The 19,588-nt window shown below is 43.1% G+C and overlaps 1 protein-coding gene across 1 annotated transcript in view; it reads left to right on the forward strand.

Annotated features, from left to right (window-relative positions):
• The window catches only part of sema7a (semaphorin 7A), a 72,758-nt gene that overhangs the window by 20,187 nt on the left and 32,983 nt on the right, over positions 1-19,588 (forward strand). The window contains exons 4-7 of the mRNA XM_036969371.1: positions 3,526-3,621; positions 5,536-5,638; positions 7,633-7,743; positions 10,967-11,109. Coding sequence (XP_036825266.1) covers positions 3,526-3,621; positions 5,536-5,638; positions 7,633-7,743; positions 10,967-11,109 — 453 coding nt within the window. The remainder of the gene's footprint in view (positions 1-3,525; positions 3,622-5,535; positions 5,639-7,632; positions 7,744-10,966; positions 11,110-19,588) is intronic.

Raw genomic sequence — 19,588 nt, forward strand, 5'->3', positions numbered from 1 at the left:
GACTGAAGAGGACCTACCTGAGGAGACTGAAGAGGACCTACCTGAGGAGACTGAAGAGGACCTACCTGAGGAGACTGAAGAGGACCTACCTGAGGAGACTGAAGAGGACCTACCTGAGGAGACTGAAGAGGACCTACTTGAGGAGACTGAAGAGGACCTACCTGAGGAGACTGAAGAGGACCTACCCGAGGAGACTGAAGAGGACCTACCCGAGGAGACTGAAGAGGACCTACCCGAGGAGACTGAAGAGGACCTACCCGAGGAGACTGAGGAGGACCTACCCGAGGAGACTGAAGAGGACCTACCTGAGGAGACTGAAGAGGACCTACCTGAGGAGACTGAAGAGGACCTACCTGAGGAGACTGCAGAGGACCTACCTGAGGAGACTGAAGAGGACCTACCCGAGGAGACTGAGGAGGACCTACCTGAGGAGACTGAGGAGGGCCTGGCTGAGGAGACTGAGGAGGACCTACCTGACGAGGGCCTACCTGAGGAGACTGAGGAGGACGTACCTGATGAGACTGAGGAGGGCCTACCTGCGGAGACTGAGGAGGACCTACCCGAGGAGGCTGAGGAGGACCTACCTCAGGAGGCTGAGGAGGACCTGGCTGAGGAGACTGAGGAGGGCATACCTGAGGAGACTGAGGAGGACCTACCTGAGGAGACTGAGGAGGACCTGATAATGGACCTGATAACGGTAACACCTGATAATGGACCTGATAACGGTAACACCTGATAATGGACCTGATAACGGTAACTCCTGATAACGGTAACACCTGATAATGGACCTGATAACGGTAACTCCTGATAACGGTAACACCTGATAATGGACCTGATAACGGTAACTCCTGATAACGGTAACACCTGATAACGGTAACAACTAATAACGGTAACACCTGATAACGGTAACAACTAATAACGGTAACACCTAATAACGGTAACACCTGATAACGGTAAAACCTGATAACGGACCTGATAACAGACTTGATAACGGTAACATCTGATAACGGTAACACCTGATAACGGACCTGATAACGGTAACTCCTGATAACGGTAACACCTGATAACGGTAACAACTAATAACGGTCACACCTAATAATGGTAACACCTGATAACGGTAACACCTGATAACGGACCTGATAACAGACTTGATAACGGTAACACCTGATAACGGTAACACCTGATAACGGTAACACCTGATAACGGACCTGATAACGGTAACACCTGATAACGGTAACACCTGATAACGGACCTGATAACGGTAACACCTGATAACGGTAACACCTGATAACGGTAACACCTGATAACGGTAACATCTGATAACGGTAACACCTGATAACGGTAACACCTGATAACGGTAACACCTGATAACGGACCTGATAACGGTAACACCTGATAACGGTAACATCTGATAACGGACCTGATAACGGTAACACCTGATAATGGTAACACCTGATAACGGACCTGATAACGGTAACACCTGATAACGGACCTGATAACGGTAACACCTGATAACGGTAACACCTGATAACGGTAACACCTGATAACGGTAACACCTGATAACGGTAACACCTGATAACGGACCTGATAACGGTAACACCCGATAACGGTAACACCTGATAACGGTAACACCTGATAACGGACCTGATAACGGACCTGATAACGGTAACACCTGATAACGGTAACACCTGATAACGGTAACACCTGATAACGGTAACACCTGATAACGGTAACACCTGATAACGGACCTGATAACGGTAACACCCGATAACGGTAACACCTGATAACGGTAACACCTGATAACGGACCTGATAACGGACCTGATAACGGTAACACCTGATAACGGTAACACCTGATAACGGTAACACCTGATAATGGTAACACCTGATAATGGTAACACCTGATAACGGACCTGATAACGGTAACACCTGATAACGGACCTGATAACGGTAACACCTGATAACGGACCTGATAACGGACCTGATAACGGACCTGATAACGGACCTGATAACGGTAACACCTGATAACGGTAACACCTGATAACGGACCTGATAACGGTAACACCTGATAACGGTAACACCTGATAACGGACCTGATAACGGACCTGATAACAGTAACACCTGATAACGGTAACACCTGATAACGGACCTGATAACGGACCTGATAACGGTAACACCTGATAACGGACCTAATAACGGTAACACCTGATAACGGACCTGATAACGGTAACACCTGATAACGGACCTGATAACGGTAACACCTGATAACGGTAACACCTGATAACGGTAACACCTGATAACGGACCTGATAACGGTAACACCTGATAACGGTAACACCTGATAACGGACCTGATAACGGTAACACCTGATAACGGTAACACCTGATAACGGACCTGATAACGGACCTGATAACGGTAACACCTGATAACGGTAACACCTGCTGCTACTAGGTCTACATCCACTCTGCTGCTACTAGGTCTACATCCACTCTGCTGCTACTAGGTCTACATCCACTCTGCTGCTACTAGGTCTACATCCACTCTGCTGCTACTAGGTCTACATCCACTTTGCTGCTACTAGGTCTACATCCACTCTGCAGCTACTAGGTCTACATCCACTCTGCTGCTACTAGGTCTACATCCACTCTGCTGCTACTAGGTCTACATCCACTCTGCTGCTACTAGGTCTACATCCACTCTGCTGCTACTAGGTCTACATCCACTCTGCTGCTACTAGGTCTACATCCACTCTGCTGCTACTAGGTCTACATCCACTCTGCTGCTACTAGGTCTACATCCACTCTGCTGCTACTAGGTCTACATCCACTCTGCTGCTACTAGGTCTACATCCACTCTGCAGCTACTAGGTCTACATCCACTCTGCTGCTACTAGGTCTACATCCACTCTGCTGCTACTAGGTCTACATCCACTCTGCTGCTACTAGGTCTACATCCACTCTGCTGCTACTACGTCCTGCATCGGGATCCCTCTGTCAGAAGTACCCCGCTCTCTCCATCACATCCTCTCCTTGTTTGAATGGTTGGCCTGCTGTGATGATGGACACTTCAGGGTTTAATTTAGTGAATTGGTTTGGGTTTGCGCTGGTCGTATTGGCTTCCATATTGTCTATCCTCGATGCTAGGTGCGCTATATCCAAGTCTAAGTTATCTTATCTCTGGATCTCTCTTAAACTCGTCTCTGTTTTTCTAGGGTCACTTACAGCCTGCCAACTTTACTGTTCAGCTGTTTCCCAAAGCTTAAAGTCCTACTTTCTATTTAGTTGTTGATCAGGTTGAACTCATGCAGTAAGAGAGTTTTCTCACTGGTGTTGTTAACAATGTTGACCTTCAACGGTTGCTTTAGAATGTTTTTTGTAGCGATATACTGTCATTACAAAGTTTTTTTGTTTAATGTTTGACACTATACACAACACACGCTTTTATAAACAATTAGCTCTAACGTTCTGATTCTAACATTCTGATTCTAACGTTCTGATTCTAACGTTCTGATTCTAACCCTTTCCCAGGGTCCATGTAAGAATGTCATCACTGTTATCCAGAAGTTTCAGGACAGTCTGTTTGTCTGTGGGACCAATGGGAACAAGCCCCAGTGCTGGAAGCTGGTGAGGATTTGTTTATTTTATGCTTTCTTAGACAGTTGTAGAAACTGAGTAGTAGGAAGGTTGGAGACCGGGAATGAACCCTGTCTCCTGTGGGGAGACATATACAGTATGTGCTGACAGCAGAGAGTGTTAAGGAAAGTGGAAAAGCCGTCCACCCAGCAGGGATTTCTCACTATAGTTCATAGTTAGTCCTCCCAACAGGGCTTTCTCACTATAGTTCATAGTTAGTCCACCGAGCAGGGCTTTCTCACTATAGTTCATAGGTCGTCCTCCCAACAGGGCTTTCTCACTATAGTTAATAGGTCGTCCTCCCAGCAGGGCTTTCTCACTATAGTTCACAGGTTGGCCACCGAGCAGGGCTTTCTCACTATAGTTCACAGGTTGGCCACCGAGCAGGGCTTTCTCACTATAGTTCACAGGTTGGCCACCGAGCAGGGCTTTCTCACTATAGTTCACAGGTTGGCCACCGAGCAGGGCTTTCTCACTATAGTTCATAGGTCGTCCACCCAGCATGGTGATGATTGATTGCTATGTCATTTATGATAATTATTTACCTTAGCCTACTTGGTAAATATTTTCTTAACTCTTCTTGAACTGCACTGTTGGTTAAGGCCTTGTAAGCATTTCACTTGTTGTATTCATCGTTTCACGGTAAAGTCTACACTTGTTGTATTCGGCACATGTGACAAATAAAGTATGATTTGATATGTTCCATCACATATGTTTTCATGTCCCAAATGGCCCCCTATTCCCTATGAGCCCTGGTCAAAATTATAAATAAAAAAAAACAACCTTTATTTAATAACTAGGCAAGTCAGTTAAGAACAAATTCTTATTTTCAATGACGGCCTAGGAACAGTGGGTTAACTGCCTGTTCAGGGGCGGAACGACAGATTTGTACCTTGTCAGCTCGGGGATTTGATGCAGCAACCTTTCAGTTACTGGCCCAACGCTCTAACCACTAGGCTACCTGCTGGCTACCAGTCCAACACTCTAACCACTAGGCTACCTGCTGGCTACTAGTCCAACACTCTAACCACTAGGCTACCTGCTGGCTACTAGTCCAACACTCTAACCACTAGGCTACCTGCTGGCTACTAGTCCAACACTCTAACCACTAGGCTACCTGCTGGCTACTAGTCCAACACTCTAACCACTAGGCTACCTGCTGGCTACTAGTCCAACACTCTAACCACTAGGCTACCTGCTGGCTACTAGTCCAACACTCTAACCACTAGGCTACCTGCTGGCTACTAGTCAAACACTCTAACCACTAGGCTACCTGCTGGCTACTAGTCCAACACTCTAACCACTAGGCTACCTGCTGGCTACTAGTCCAACACTCTAACCACTAGGCTACCTGCTGGCTACTAGTCCAACACTCTAACCACTAGGCTACCTGCTGGCTACTAGTCCAACACTCTAACCACTAGGCTACCTGCTGGCTACTAGTCCAACACTCTAACCACTAGGCTACCTGCTGGCTACTAGTCCAACACTCTAACCACTAGGCTACCTGCTGGCTACTAGTCCAACACTCTAACCACTAGGCTACCTGCTGGCTACTAGTCCAACACTCTAACCACTAGGCTACCTGCTGGCTACTAGTCCAACACTCTAACCACTAGGCTACCTGCTGGCTACTAGTCCAACACTCTAACCACTAGGCTACCTGCTGGCTACTAGTCCAACACTCTAACCACTAGGCTACCTGCTGGCTACTAGTCCAACACTCTAACCACTAGGCTACCTGCTGGCTACTAGTCCAACACTCTAACCACTAGGCTACCTGCCGCCCCAAAAGCGGCATGTGGTGGTCCACTACATAGGGAATAGGGTGCCATTTGTGAGTCGCCCACTGTGATCTTTGTTTTTCCTGTGTTGATGAGTGTTTTTCCTGTGTTTATGCCACAGTATTCTCAGATGCCCAATCACACACTTGAGATTGTCGAGAGTTACGAAGGCACTGGACTCTCTCCTTACGTTTACTCCCAGAATGCACTCTCCCTCACTGTAGGTATGTTGAGCACATAGCTGTCGACTGTTGTCTTCCCTACAGTACAAACTTAACGTTCAGTGGTTCAGTGGCAGATGATACACTATATATACAAAAGTATGTGGACACCTCTTCAAATGAGTGGATTTAGCTATTTCAGCCCCACCCGTTGTTGACAGGTTTATAAAATCAAGCACACAGTCATGCAATCTCCATAGGTAAACATTGGCAGTAGAATGGCCTTACTGAAGAGCTCAGTGACTTTCAACGGGGCACTGTCATAGGATGCAACTTTTCCAACAAGTCATTTTGTCACATTTCTGCCCTGTTGGAGCTGCCCCTGTCAACTGTAAGTGATGTTATTGTGAAGTGGAAACGTCTAGGAGCAACAACGGCTCAGCTGCGAAGTGGTAGACCACACAAGCTCACAGAACGGAACCCACGAGTGCTGAAGCGCGTAGTGTGTAAAGATAGTCTGTCCTCGGTTGCAACTACAGAGTTCCAAACTGCCTCTGGAAGCAACGTCAGCACAATAATTGTTAGTCTGGAGCTTCATGAAATGGGTTTCCATGGCCGAGCAGCTGCACACAAGCCTAAGATCACCATGTGCAATGCTGGAGTAGTGTAAAGCCATTGGACTCTGGAGCAGTGGAAATGCGTTCTCTGGAGTGATGAATCACACTTTACCATCTGGCAGTCTGACAGATGAATCTGGGTTTGGCGGATGCCAGGAGAACGCTACCTGTCCCAATGCATAGTGCCAACGGTAAAGTTTGGTGGAGGAATAATGGTCTGCAGCTGTTTTTCATGGTTCGGGCCCCTTAGTTCCAGTGAAGGGAAATCTACAGCGTACAATGACCTTCTAGACAATTCTGTACTTCCCACTTTGTGGCAACAGTTTCCGGAAGTCCCTTTCCTGTTTCAGTATAACAATGCCCCCGTGCACAAAGCGAGGTCCATACAGAAATGGTTTGTCGAGATAGATATGGGAGAACTTGACTGGACTGAATAGAGCCCTGATCTCAACCCTATCGAACACCTTTGGGATGAATTGAAATGCTGACTGCGAGCCAGGCCAAACCGCCAAACATCAGTGCCCCGACCTCACTAATGCTGTTATGGCTGAATAAAAGCAAGTCCCCTCAACAATGTTCCAACATCTAGTGGAAAGCCTCCCCAGAAGAGTGGAGGCTGTTATAGCAGCAATGTTCCAACATCTAGTGGAAAGCCTTCCCAGAAGAGTGGAGGCTGTTATAGCAGCAATGTTCCAACATCTAGTGGAAAGCCTTCCCAGAAGAGTGGAGGCTGTTATAGCAGCTATGTTCCTACATCTAGTGGAAAGCCTTCCCAGAAGAGTGGAGGCTGTTATAGCAGCAATGTTCCAACATCTAGTGCAAAGCCTTCCCAGAAGAGTGGAGGCTGTTATAGCAGCTATGTTCCTACATCTAGTGGAAAGCCTTCCCAGAAGAGTGGAGGCTGTTATAGCAGCAATGTTCCAACATCTAGTGGAAAGCCTTCCCAGAAGAGTGGAGGCTGTTATAGCAGCTATGTTCCTACATCTAGTGGAAAGCCTTCCCAGAAGAGTGGAGGTTGTTATAGCAGCAATGTTCCAACATCTAGTGGAAAGCCTTCCCAGAAGAGTGGCGGCTGTTATAGCATGATTTTGAATTGGAATGAGATGTTTGACGAGCAGGTGTCCACATACCTTTGGTCATGTAGTCCAAAGGTTGGTCAATCAGATCCCTTGGCGTTGAATACGTACGTTTTCACAAAAATGCAATGAATTATTGAATGTCTCTGTGTGTCTTTCTGTGTGTGTCTGTGAGCCTCTGTGTGTCTGTGTGTCTCTCTGTGTGTCTCTCTGTGTGTCTGTGTGTGACATGAGATCATACTATATAACCACCTAATCAAATCCAGTAGAAATACCTTATAAAATGTGTCTATTTTTTACTAGGATGCAATGAATTATTGAATGTCTTTGCTTCCTTGTCGTAACGTGGGTTCTGTTCTTTTAGAGGGGGACCTATATGCTGCAGCTCCTTTATACAGCGATGGGAGCTCATTACAGTTCAGAAGGAAAGCTGGCAGCAGAACCAATGTATGGATGTATGACAAGTGGGTGACTGGTATGTAAAGAGAGATAATGTATTAATGTGATACTGTATTAATGTGATACTGTATTAATGTGATAATGTATTAATGTGATAATGTATTGGTACGATAATGTATTAATGAGATAATGTATTAATGTGATAATGTATTAATGTGATAATGTATTAATGTGATGGTGAATTAATGTGATACTGTATTAATGTGATACTGTATTAATGTGATAATGTATTAATGTGATACTGTATTAATGTGATACTGTATTAATGTGATAATGTATTAATGTGATACTGTATTAATGTGATAATGTGTTACTGTATACTGTATTAATGTGATACTGTATTAATGTGATGGTGTATTAATGTGATACTGTATTAATGTGATACTGTATTAATGTGATAATGTATTAATGTGATACTGTATTAATGTGATACTGTATTAATGTGATAATGTATTAATGTGATGGTGTATTAATGTAATGGTGTATTAATGTGATACTGTATTAATGTGATAATGTGTTACTGTATACTGTATTAATGTGATAATGTGTTACTGTATACTGTATTAATGTGATACTGTATTAATGTGATGGTGTATTAATGTGATAATGTGTTACTGTATACTGTATTACTGTGATACTGTATTAATGTGATAATGTGTTACTGTATACTGTATTAATGTGATACTGTATTAATGTGATACTGTATTAATGTGATGGTGTATTAATGTGATACTGTATTAATGTGATACTGTATTAATGTGATGGTGTATTAATGTGATACTGTATTAATGTGATAATGTGTTACTGTATACTGTATTAATGTGATACTGTATTAATGTGATGGTGTATTATTGTGATAATGTGTTACTGTATACTGTATTACTGTGATAATGTATTACTGTGATACTGTATTAATGTGATAATGTGTTACTGTATACTGTATTAATGTGATACTGTATTAATGTGATAATGTATTAATGTGATACTGTATTAATGTGATAATGTGTTACTGTATACTGTATTAATGTGATACTGTATTCATGTGATGGTGTATTAATATGTAATTGTTGACAAGTGGGTGACCGGTATGCAAAGAGAGATAATGTATTAATGTGATACTGTATTAATGTGATGGTGTATTAATGTGATAATGTGTTACTGTATACTGTATTAATGTGATACTGTATTAATGTGATAATGTATTCATGTGATAATTTATTAATGTGATAATGTATGCTGATGTCACAAAGTGCTTATACAGAAACCCAGCCTAAAACCCCAAACAGCAAGATGTAGAAGCACGGTGGCTAGGGAAAAACTCCCTATGAAGGCAGGAACCTAGGAACAAACCTAGAGAGGAACCAAGCTCTGAGGGGTGGCCAGTCCTCTTCTGGCTGTGCCGATTATAAGATTAAGATGAACATAACAGAACATGGCCATTAAGGCCAGATCGTTCTTCAAGTTGTTCAAATGTTCATAGATGACCAGCAGGGTGAGATAATAATAATACCAGTAGTTGTCGAGGGTGCAGCAGTTCAGCACCTCAGGAGTAAATGTCAGGTGGCTTTTCATAGCCGATCAAATGGCACCTTATTCTCAATATGGTTCACTTTTTTAGACTAGAGCCCTGGTCAAAAGTACTGTGTAGGAGAAAGGGTGGCTTTTGGGACGCTGTCTCATTCTCAGTCTGGCATCAGCGATCACAGTACAGCTTCATTAGTGAAATCCTTATCTTTCCGTCTACTCTTCCGCGTATCAGCATAGCTGCCAAACCAAGGCTACTAGCTACGTCATGATTTAAGGCGGCAGACTTGGCTCTGTGGCTGTTAATCATGGAAGAGGGGTCACTGTAGTTTGGATGGAACTCTCTCAGGGTTCCTCTGTGTTAGTACTTTATGTTGTTTCACTGATACACCCATGTGTTCTGCTCTTTCACTGATACACCCATGTGTTCTGTGGTTTCACTGATACACCCATGTGTTCTGCTCTTTCACTGATACACCCATGTGTTCTGCTCTTTCACTGATACACCCATGTGTTCTGTGGTTTCACTGATACACCCATGTGTTCTGCTCTTTCACTGATACACCCATGTGTTCTGTGGTTTCACTGATACACCCATGTGTTCTGTGGTTTCACTGATACACCCATGTGTTCTGTGGTTTCACTGATACACCCATGTGTTCTGTGGTTTCACTGATACACCCATGTGTTCTGTTGATACACCCATGTGTTCTGTGGTTTCACTGATACACCCATGTGTTCTGTGGTTTCACTGATACACCCATGTGTTCTGTGGTTTCACTGATACACCCATGTGTTCTGTTGATAAACTGATACACCCATGTGTTCTGTTGTTTCACTGATACACCCATGTGTTCTGTTGATAAACTGATACACCCATGTGTTCTGTTGTTTCACTGATACACCCATGTGTTCTGTTGATAAACTGATACACCCATGTGTTCTGTTGATAAACTGATACACCCATGTGTTCTGTTGATAAACTGATACACCCATGTGTTCTGTTGATAAACTGATACACCCATGTGTTCTGTTGATAAACTGATACACCCATGTGTTCTGTTGTTTCACTGATACACCCATGTGTTCTGTTGATAAACTGATACACCCATGTGTTCTGTTGATAAACTGATACACCCATGTGTTCTGTTGTTTCACTGATACACCCATGTGTTCTGTTGATAAACTGATACACCCATGTGTTCTGTGGTTTCACTGATACACCCATGTGTTCTGTGGTTTCACTGATACACCCATGTGTTCTGTGGTTTCACTGATACACCCATGTGTTCTGTTGATAAACTGATACACCCATGTGTTCTGTGGTTTCACTGATACACCATGTGTTCTGTTGATAAACTGATACACCCATGTGTTCTGTTGATAAACTGATACACCCATGTGTTCTGTTGATAAACTGATACACCCATGTGTTCTGTTGATACACCCATGTGTTCTGTGGTTTCACTGATACACCCATGTGTTCTGTTGATACACCCATGTGTTCTGTTGATAAACTGATACACCCATGTGTTCTGTTGATAAACTGATACACCCATGTGTTCTGTGATGAGATGCGACATGTTTGTTTCTCGTAAATTTTGTTTGCAAAAATTATTGTGCAATCGTTAGATAGGTAGTGGAACACTGTAAATGATAACTGGAGTGTTTTATAGAAGAATGGGTTAATTGATAAATATTCCCTGTCCTCCCAGAGCCCACGTTCATCTCCGCCTGCTGGGTGAGACGTAGGGAGGAGCCGGACAAGGAGAAGATATATATCTTCTTCAGGGAGAAGAACTCTGACAGCAGCCCTGAAGCTGATCCCTGGATCTCTAGAGTAGCACAAGTCTGTAAGGTAAGATGGTGGGATAGAGACAGTCTGTTAGATAGAGGCAGTCTGTTAGATGGTGGGATAGAGACAGTCTGTTAGATGGTGGGATAGAGACAGTCTGTTAGATGGTGGGATAGAGACAGTCTGTTAGATAGTGGGATAGGGACAGTCTGTTAGATGTTGGGATAGAGACAGTCTGTTAGATAGTGGGATAGAGACAGTCTGTTAGATGTTGGGATAGATACAGTCTGTTAGATAGAGACAATCTGTTAGATACTGGGATAGAGACAGTCTGTTATATGGTGGGATAGAGACAGTCTGTTATATGGTGGGATAGAGACAGTCTGTTAGATAGAGGCAGTCTGTTAGATAGAGACAGTATGTTAGATGGTGGGATAGAGACAGTCTGTTAGATAGAGGCAGTCTGTTAGATAGAGACAGTATGTTAGATGGTGGGATAGAGACACTGTTAGATAGTGGGATAGAGACAGTCTATTAGATGGTGGGATAGAGACAGTCTGTTAGATGTTGGGATAGAGACAGTCTGTTAGATAGTGGGATAGAGACAGTCTATTAGATGGTGTGATAGAGACAGTCTGTTAGATGGTGGGATAGAGACAGTCTGTTAGATGGTGGGATGGAGACAGTCTGTTAGATGGTGGGATAGAGGCAGTCTGTTAGATGGTGGGATAGAGACAGTCTGTTAGATGGTGGGATAGAGACATTCTGTTAGATGTTGGGATAGAGACAGTCTGTTAGATAGTGGGATGGAGACAGTCTGTTAGATGTTGGGATAGAGACAGTCTGTTAGATGGTGGGATGGAGACAGTCTGTTAGATGTTGGGATAGAGACAGTCTGTTAGATAGTGGAATTGAGACAGTCTGTTAGATGTTGGGATAGATACAGTCTGTTAGATACTGGGATAGAGACAGTCTGTTAGATACTGGGATAGAGACAGTCTGTTAGATAGAGACAGTCTGCTAGATGGTGGGATAGAGACAGTCTATTAGATGGTGGGATAGAGACAGTCTGTTAGATGGTGGGATAGAGACAGTCTGTTAGATAAAGACAGTATGTTAGATAGTGGGATAGAGACAGTCTGTTAGATGGTGGGATAGAGACATTCTGTTAGATGTTGGGATAGAGACAGTCTGTTAGATAGTGGGATAGAGACAGTCTGTTAGATAGTGGGATAGAGACAGTCTGTTAGATGGTGGGATAGAGACAGTCTGTTAGATAGAGACAGTCTGTTAGATGGTGGGATGGAGACAGTCTGTTAGATGGTGGGATAGAGACAGTCTGTTAGATAGAGACAGTCTGTTATATGGTGGGATAGAGACAGTGTTAGATAGAGACAGTCTGTTAGATGGTGGGATAGAGACAGTCTGTTAGATGGTGGGATAGAGACAGTCTGTTATATGGTGGGATAGAGACAGTCTGTTAGATGGTGGGATAGAGACAGTCTATTAGATGGTGGGATAGAGGCAGTCTGTTAGATAAAGACAGTATGTTAGATAGTGGGATAGAGACAGTCTATTAGATGGTGGGATAGAGACAGTCTGTTAGATGGTGGGATAGAGACAGTCTGTTAGATAAAGACAGTATGTTAGATAGTGGGATAGAGACAGTCTGTTAGATGGTGGGATAGAGACATTCTGTTAGATGTTGGGATAGAGACAGTCTGTTAGATAGTGGGATAGAGACAGTCTGTTAGATAGTGGGATAGAGACAGTCTGTTAGATGGTGGGATAGAGACAGTCTGTTAGATAGAGACAGTCTGTTAGATGGTGGGATGGAGACAGTCTGTTAGATGGTGGGATAGAGACAGTCTGTTAGATAGTGGGATAGAGACAGTCTGTTATATGGTGGGATAGAGACAGTCTGTTAGATGGTGGGATAGAGACAGTCTGTTAGATAGAGACAGTCTGTTAGATGGTGGGATAGAGACAGTCTGTAAGATAGTGGGATAGAGACAGTCTGTCAGATAGTGGGATAGAGACAGTCTGTTAGATAGAGACAGTCTGTCAGATAGAGACAGTCTGTCAGATGGTGGGATAGAGACAGTCTGTCAGATAGTGGGATAGAGGCAGTCTGTCAGATAGAGACAGTCTGTTAGATAGAGACAGTCTGTTAGATAGAGACAGTCTGTTAGATGGTGGGATGGAGACAGTCTGTTAGATAGAGACAGTCTGTCAGATAGTGGGATAGAGACAGTCTGTTAGATGGTGGGATAGAGACAGTCTGTTAGATAGAGACAGTCTGTCAGATAGTGGGATAGAGACAGTCTGTCAGATAGTGGGATAGAGACAGTCTGTCAGATAGTGGGATAGAGACAGTCTGTTAGATAGAGACAGTGTGTCAGATAGAGACAGTCTGTCAGATGGTGGGATAGAGACAGTCTGTCAGATAGTGGGATAGAGACAGTCTGTCAGATAGAGACAGTCTGTTAGATAGAGACAGTCTGTTAGATAGAGACAGTCTGTTAGATAGAGACAGTCTGTTAGATAGAGACAGTCTGTCAGATAGTGGGATAGAGACAGTCTGTCAGATAGAGACAGTCTATCAGATAGTGGGATAGAGACAGTCTGTCAGATAGTGGGATAGAGACAGTCTGTCAGATAGTGGGATAGAGACAGTCTGTCAGATAGAGACAGTCTGTCAGATAGAGACAGTCTGTTAGATAGAGACAGTCTGTTAGATGGTGGGATGGAGACAGTCTGTTAGATAGAGACAGTCTGTCAGATAGTGGGATAGAGACAGTCTGTTAGATGGTGGGATAGAGACAGTCTGTCAGATAGAGACAGTCTGTCAGATAGTGGGATAGAGACAGTCTGTCAGATAGAGACAGTCTGTCAGATAGAGACAGTCTGTCAGATCGAGACAGTCTGTCAGATAGTGGGATAGAGACAGTCTGTTAGATAGAGACAGTCTGTCAGATAGTGGGATAGAGACAGTCTGTTAGATAGAGACAGTCTGTCAGATAGTGGGATAGAGACAGTCTGTTAGATGGTGGGATAGAGACAGTCTGTCAGATAGAGACAGTCTGTCAGATAGTGGGATAGAGACAGTCTGAATATATTACAATACATCCACAACACATTACATTTGTGTCCTCAGGCCCCTGCTCTACTACCACATAATGACAGTTCAAAATCCATGTGTGTGTGTATGTATAGTGTGTGTGTTATCGTGTTTGTGTGTGCATGTGTCTGTGCCTGTGTGTGTGTGTATGTATAGTGTGTGTGTTATCGTGTTTGTGTGTGCATGTGTCTGTGCCTGTGTGTGTGTGTGTATGTATAGTGTGTGTGTTATCGTGTTTGTGTGCATGTGTCTGTGCCTGTGTGTGTGTGTGTGTATAGTGTGTGTGTTATCGTGTTTGTGTGCATGTGTCTGTGCCTGTGTGTGTGTGTATGTATAGTGTGTGTGTTATCGTGTTTGTGTGCATGTGTCTGTGCCTGTGTGTGTGTGTGTAATCGTGTTTGTGTGTGCATGTGTCTGTGCCTGTGTGTGTGTGTATGTATAGTGTGTGTGTAATCGTGTTTGTGTGTGCATGTGTCTGTGTGTGTGTGTGTGTAATCGTGTTTGTGTGTGCATGTGTCTGTGCCTGTGTGTGTGTGTATGTATAGTGTGTGTGTAATCGTGTTTGTGTGTGCATGTGTCTGTGTGTGTGTGTGTGTAATCGTGTTTGTGTGTGCATGTGTCTGTGCCTGTGTGTGTGTGTATGTATAGTGTGTGTGTAATCGTGTGTGTGTATGCATGTGTCTGTGCCAATGTGTGTGTCTCTTCACAGTCCCCGCTGTTCCATAAGGTGTATTTTTATCTGTTTTTTAAATCTGATTCTACTGCTGCATCAGTTACCTGATGTGGAATAGAGTTCCATGTAGTCATGTTTCTATGTAGTACTGTGGAATAGAGTTCCATGTAGTCATGTCTCTATGTAGTACTGTGGAATAGAGTTCCATGTAGTCATGGCTCTATGTAGTACTGTGGAATAGAGTTCCATGTAGTCATGGCTCTATGTAGTACTGTGGAATAGAGTTCCATGTAGTCATGGCTCTATGTAGTACTGTGGAATAGAGTTCCATGTAGACATGTCTCTATGTAGTACTGTGGAATAGAGTTCCATGTAGTCATGGCTCTATGTAGTACTGTGGAATAGAGTTCCATGTAGTCATGACTCTATGTAGTACTGTGGAATAGAGTTCCATGTAGTCATGACTCTATGTAGTACTGTGGAATAGAGTTCCATGTAGTCATGGCTCTATGTAGTACTGTGGAATAGAGTTCCATGTAGTCATGGCTCTATGTAGTACTGTGGAATAGAGTTCCATGTAGTCATGGCTCTATGTAGTACTGTGGAATAGAGTTCCATGTAGTCATGGCTCTATGTAGTACTGTGGAATAGAGTTCCATGTAGTCATGGCTCTATGTAGTACTGTGGAATAGAGTTCCATGTAGTCAGGGCTCTATGTAGTACTGTGGAATAGAGTTCCATGTAGTCATGTCTCTATGTAGTACTGTGGAATAGAGTTCCATGTAGTCAGGGCTCTATGTAGTACTGTGGAATAGAGTTCCATGTAGTCATGGCTCTATGTAGTACTGTGGAATAGAGTTCCATGTAGTCAGGGCTCTATGTAGTACTGTGGAATAGAGTTCCATGTAGTCATGGCTCTATGTAGTACTGTGGAATAGAGTTCCATGTAGTCAGGGCTCTATGTAGTACTGTGGAATAGAGTTCCATGTAGTCATGGCTCTATGTAGTACTGTGGAATAGAGTTCCATGTAGTCAGGGCTCTATGTAGTACTGTGGAATAGAGTTCCATGTAGTCATGGCTCTATGTAGTACTGTGGAATAGAGTTCCATGTAGTCATGGCTCTATGTAGTACTGTACACCTCCCATCGTCTGTTCTGGACTTGTGGACTGTGACGAGACAAAGAGTTGCTAGCTGTCTCCTCATCAGATAGATTCAAAACTCCTCTACCCTGCCAAGAGTCTAGTCTCTACCCCGTGCTACGAGATATGTTGCCTTAGAAGGTCAAATACTGTTCTTTGTTCATTAAGTTATTTTATTGACAGAAGAAATTGAAAACCTGAAGGCAAAGCTTGTCTATCATGTCGTCAGCAGGGCTGTGCTGTATGAGATAGGAAAACAGTAGCCTTGGTTTCCAGTCTTGCACACATGGTTCCTCAATACATGTCATATTTTGGAAACAATCTGATTCGGGAGATTAGGCAAACCGTGTTTTTCTGTCGTTAGTCAACAGGGTTGCTTCTGTATGAGATGAGCAAACAGCAATCAGTGATTGGCATCCACAACCAAATATTGGCCCCGCTCCCGTTCAGTTTATAAAGGCTTCATAATGCCTTCATAAGCACTACATAAATGTGTTACAATGCTCTGAGCTCTACTGAAAAGTGCTATTTACATAACCCATGTCAGGGTTATGAATGCTTTGTGAACCCTCCATTTAATATCCTTTACAAGGCCTTTATTAAACGTTGCTTATGCCACCCTTTATAAAGCACAGGTTTATGTCATTTTTTACATAGTTGTTTATGTCACATTTGACATTGGTATATCTATATCACACAGTTATGCAACATTTATGAAGCCTTTATAGAGCATGCCAAACAGTAATAGCTGATTTGTAACACGTTTATGAAGGCTTTATGAAGCCTTTATAGAGCATGCCAAACAGTAATAGCTGATTTGTAACACGTTTATGAAGGCTTTATGAAGCCTTTATAGAGCATGCCATACAGTAATAGCTGATTTGTAACACGTTTATGAAGGCTTTATGAAGCCTTTATAGAGCATGCCGTACAGTAATAGCTGATCTGTAACACGTTTATGAAGGCTTTATGACGACTTTATAACCTGCATGCCATTTCAAGTGGGACCCAAATATTGTGTACACACTGCTACTGACTGGCCAGCTACTTGATGTATTACATTGATGTCAGAAGGCTAACAGTGGTTTTCTCACGGTGCGTAATGTTTCCTGTGATCTTGTGTTAGATAAAAACCAAGTGTAAGCAGGAAGGAAGTTTATCTGGTGAACTCACTGAGTTGAGTTAGTCTGAGAACGACACCCATATTGTTTTCAGTTTGATATTTTTCTCCATCTGTCTATAGTATGTCTTTTTGTTTCTACCTTTTAGATAGCATGTGACTAGTAAACGGTAGGACATCTAATTATTACCGCGTTTGGCCTGTGTCTCTGAAACGGGGAAGGAGAGGAGATGGAAAATGTTACCAGGGTCATTGATACTCACAGGTTATGAGAACCTGAGACTTGGCTAACGGTTAGTGCTGCCTTCCGTCTCCTATAACGTGACACCGACCATAAGAGACCAGCTCAGATGCAGTTCAGTGGTTGCTGATCTAGACTGGGCTGTTGTTTCATTGTTTCATTTCAAACCCAAAAAATGCAATGGGATGATGTTGAATCAATGTGGAAAAACCGATTGGATGTGAATTTTTGTTGTTGTTGATTTCACGTTGAATTCACAAATGTAAATCAAAACTAGACGTTGAACTGACGTCTGTACCCAGTGGGTTTAACCTTTAACACCTCGGATCCCAGATCTATCTGTAGCCAACTCCTGATCGTGGGATTAGATGTATATTAGCAGTGTTTTCCATTCAGTTCAGACCCAGTTCAGACCCAGTTCAGACCCAGTTCAGACCCAGTTCAGACCAAGTTCAGACCCAGTTCAGACACAGTTTAGCAGTTTAGTGGTTACTGAACTTCAGTGTGTATGACCTACCTACTATCCTGGCTTAGTGCCTCCACTACTCAATGAGACCGTACCTATGGTACACTAGATATAGAAAAGTATGTGGACACCCCTTCAAATGACAAGTTGGATAGAAAATTACTGAGGATAATAGCAGATGATATTGACACTCCTATTTGCCATATCTTCAATCTAAGCCTACTAGAGAGTGTGTACCCTCAGGCCTGGAGGGAAGCTAAAGTCATTCCGCTACCCAAGAATAGTAAAGCCCCCTTTTCTGGCTCGAATAGTCGACCAATCAGCCTGTTACCAACCCTTAGTAAACTTCTGGAAAAAATTGTGTTTGACCAGATAAAATGCTATTTTACAGTAAACAAATTGACAACAGAATTTCAGCACGCTTATAAGGAAGTACATTCAACAAACACAGCACTTACACAAATGACTGATCATTGGCTGAGAGAAATTGATAAAAAAAAGATTGTGGGGACTGTTTTGTTAGACTTCAGTGCGACTTTTGACATTATCGATAATAGTCTGTTGCTGGAAAATGTTTGTGTTCTGGCTTTACACACCCTGCTATATTGTGGATAAAGAGTTACCTGCCTAACAGAACACAGAGGGTGTTCTTTAATGGAAGCCTCTCCAACAGAATCCAGGTATAATCAGGAATTCCCCAGGGCAGCTGTCTAGGCCCCTTACTTTCTTCAATCTTTACTAACGACATGCCACTGGCTTTCAGTATAGCCAATGTGTCTATGTACAGTGCCTTCAGAAAGTGTTCAGACCCCTTGATTTTTTTCCACATTTTGTTACGTTACAGCCTTATTCTAAAATGTATTAAGTAAATACAAATCCTCAGCAATCTACAGACAATTCCCCATATTGACATAGCAAAAACAGGTTTTTGGAATGTTTTACACATTTATTAAAAATAAGGAACAGAAATACCTTATTTACATAAGTATTCAGACCCTTTACTATGAGACTATGATCTCAGGTGCATCCTGTTTCCATTGATCATCCTTGATGTTTCTACAACTTGATTGGAGTCTACCTGTGGTAAATTCAATTGATTGGACATGATTTGGAAAGGCACACAACTGTCTATATAAGGTCAGAGCAAAAACCAAGCCTTGAGGTCAAAGGAATTGTCCGCAGAGCTCCGAGACAGGATTGTTTTGAGGCACAGATCTGGGGAAGGGTACTAAAACATTTCTACAGCATTGAAGGTCCCCAAGAACACAGTGGCCTCCATCTTAAATGGAAGACGTTTTAAAGAACCAAGACTCTTCCTAGAGATCACTGCCCTGCCAAACTGAGCAATCTGATGAGAAGGGCCTTGGTCAGGGAGGTGACCAAGAACCTGATGGCAGCACTGCCAAAGCCAAAGCCCCCTAAAGGGAGAGCATACTATACAAGGACACTCTCAAATGAGAGTGCTAATGAGAACCTTGATGACCTTGTACCTAGCCGGTGGGGATTCCGGTGGGGTTCCCCCACCCAGGCAGTGGCAGTGCTGGCAACACTAGCTGCAGTAACCCATGGGGAGGGGGTCACACTCAGATATTCAGAGAGGGGGAGATTTTAATACGGTCTTAAATACCTCTATGGACCGGAAAGGAAATCACACTACAAACTATCACCCTCAGGCACTTAAGGAAATCATGAATGTCATGGATATATTGGAATTAGTGGATATATGGAGACTTAAATACCCTGACCTAGTGAGATATACATGGAGGAGGTTTAATATCCT

Source organism: Oncorhynchus mykiss, chromosome 30 (genome assembly GCF_013265735.2).
Source record: "Oncorhynchus mykiss isolate Arlee chromosome 30, USDA_OmykA_1.1, whole genome shotgun sequence".
NCBI classification, from domain to species: Eukaryota; Metazoa; Chordata; class Actinopteri; order Salmoniformes; family Salmonidae; genus Oncorhynchus; species Oncorhynchus mykiss.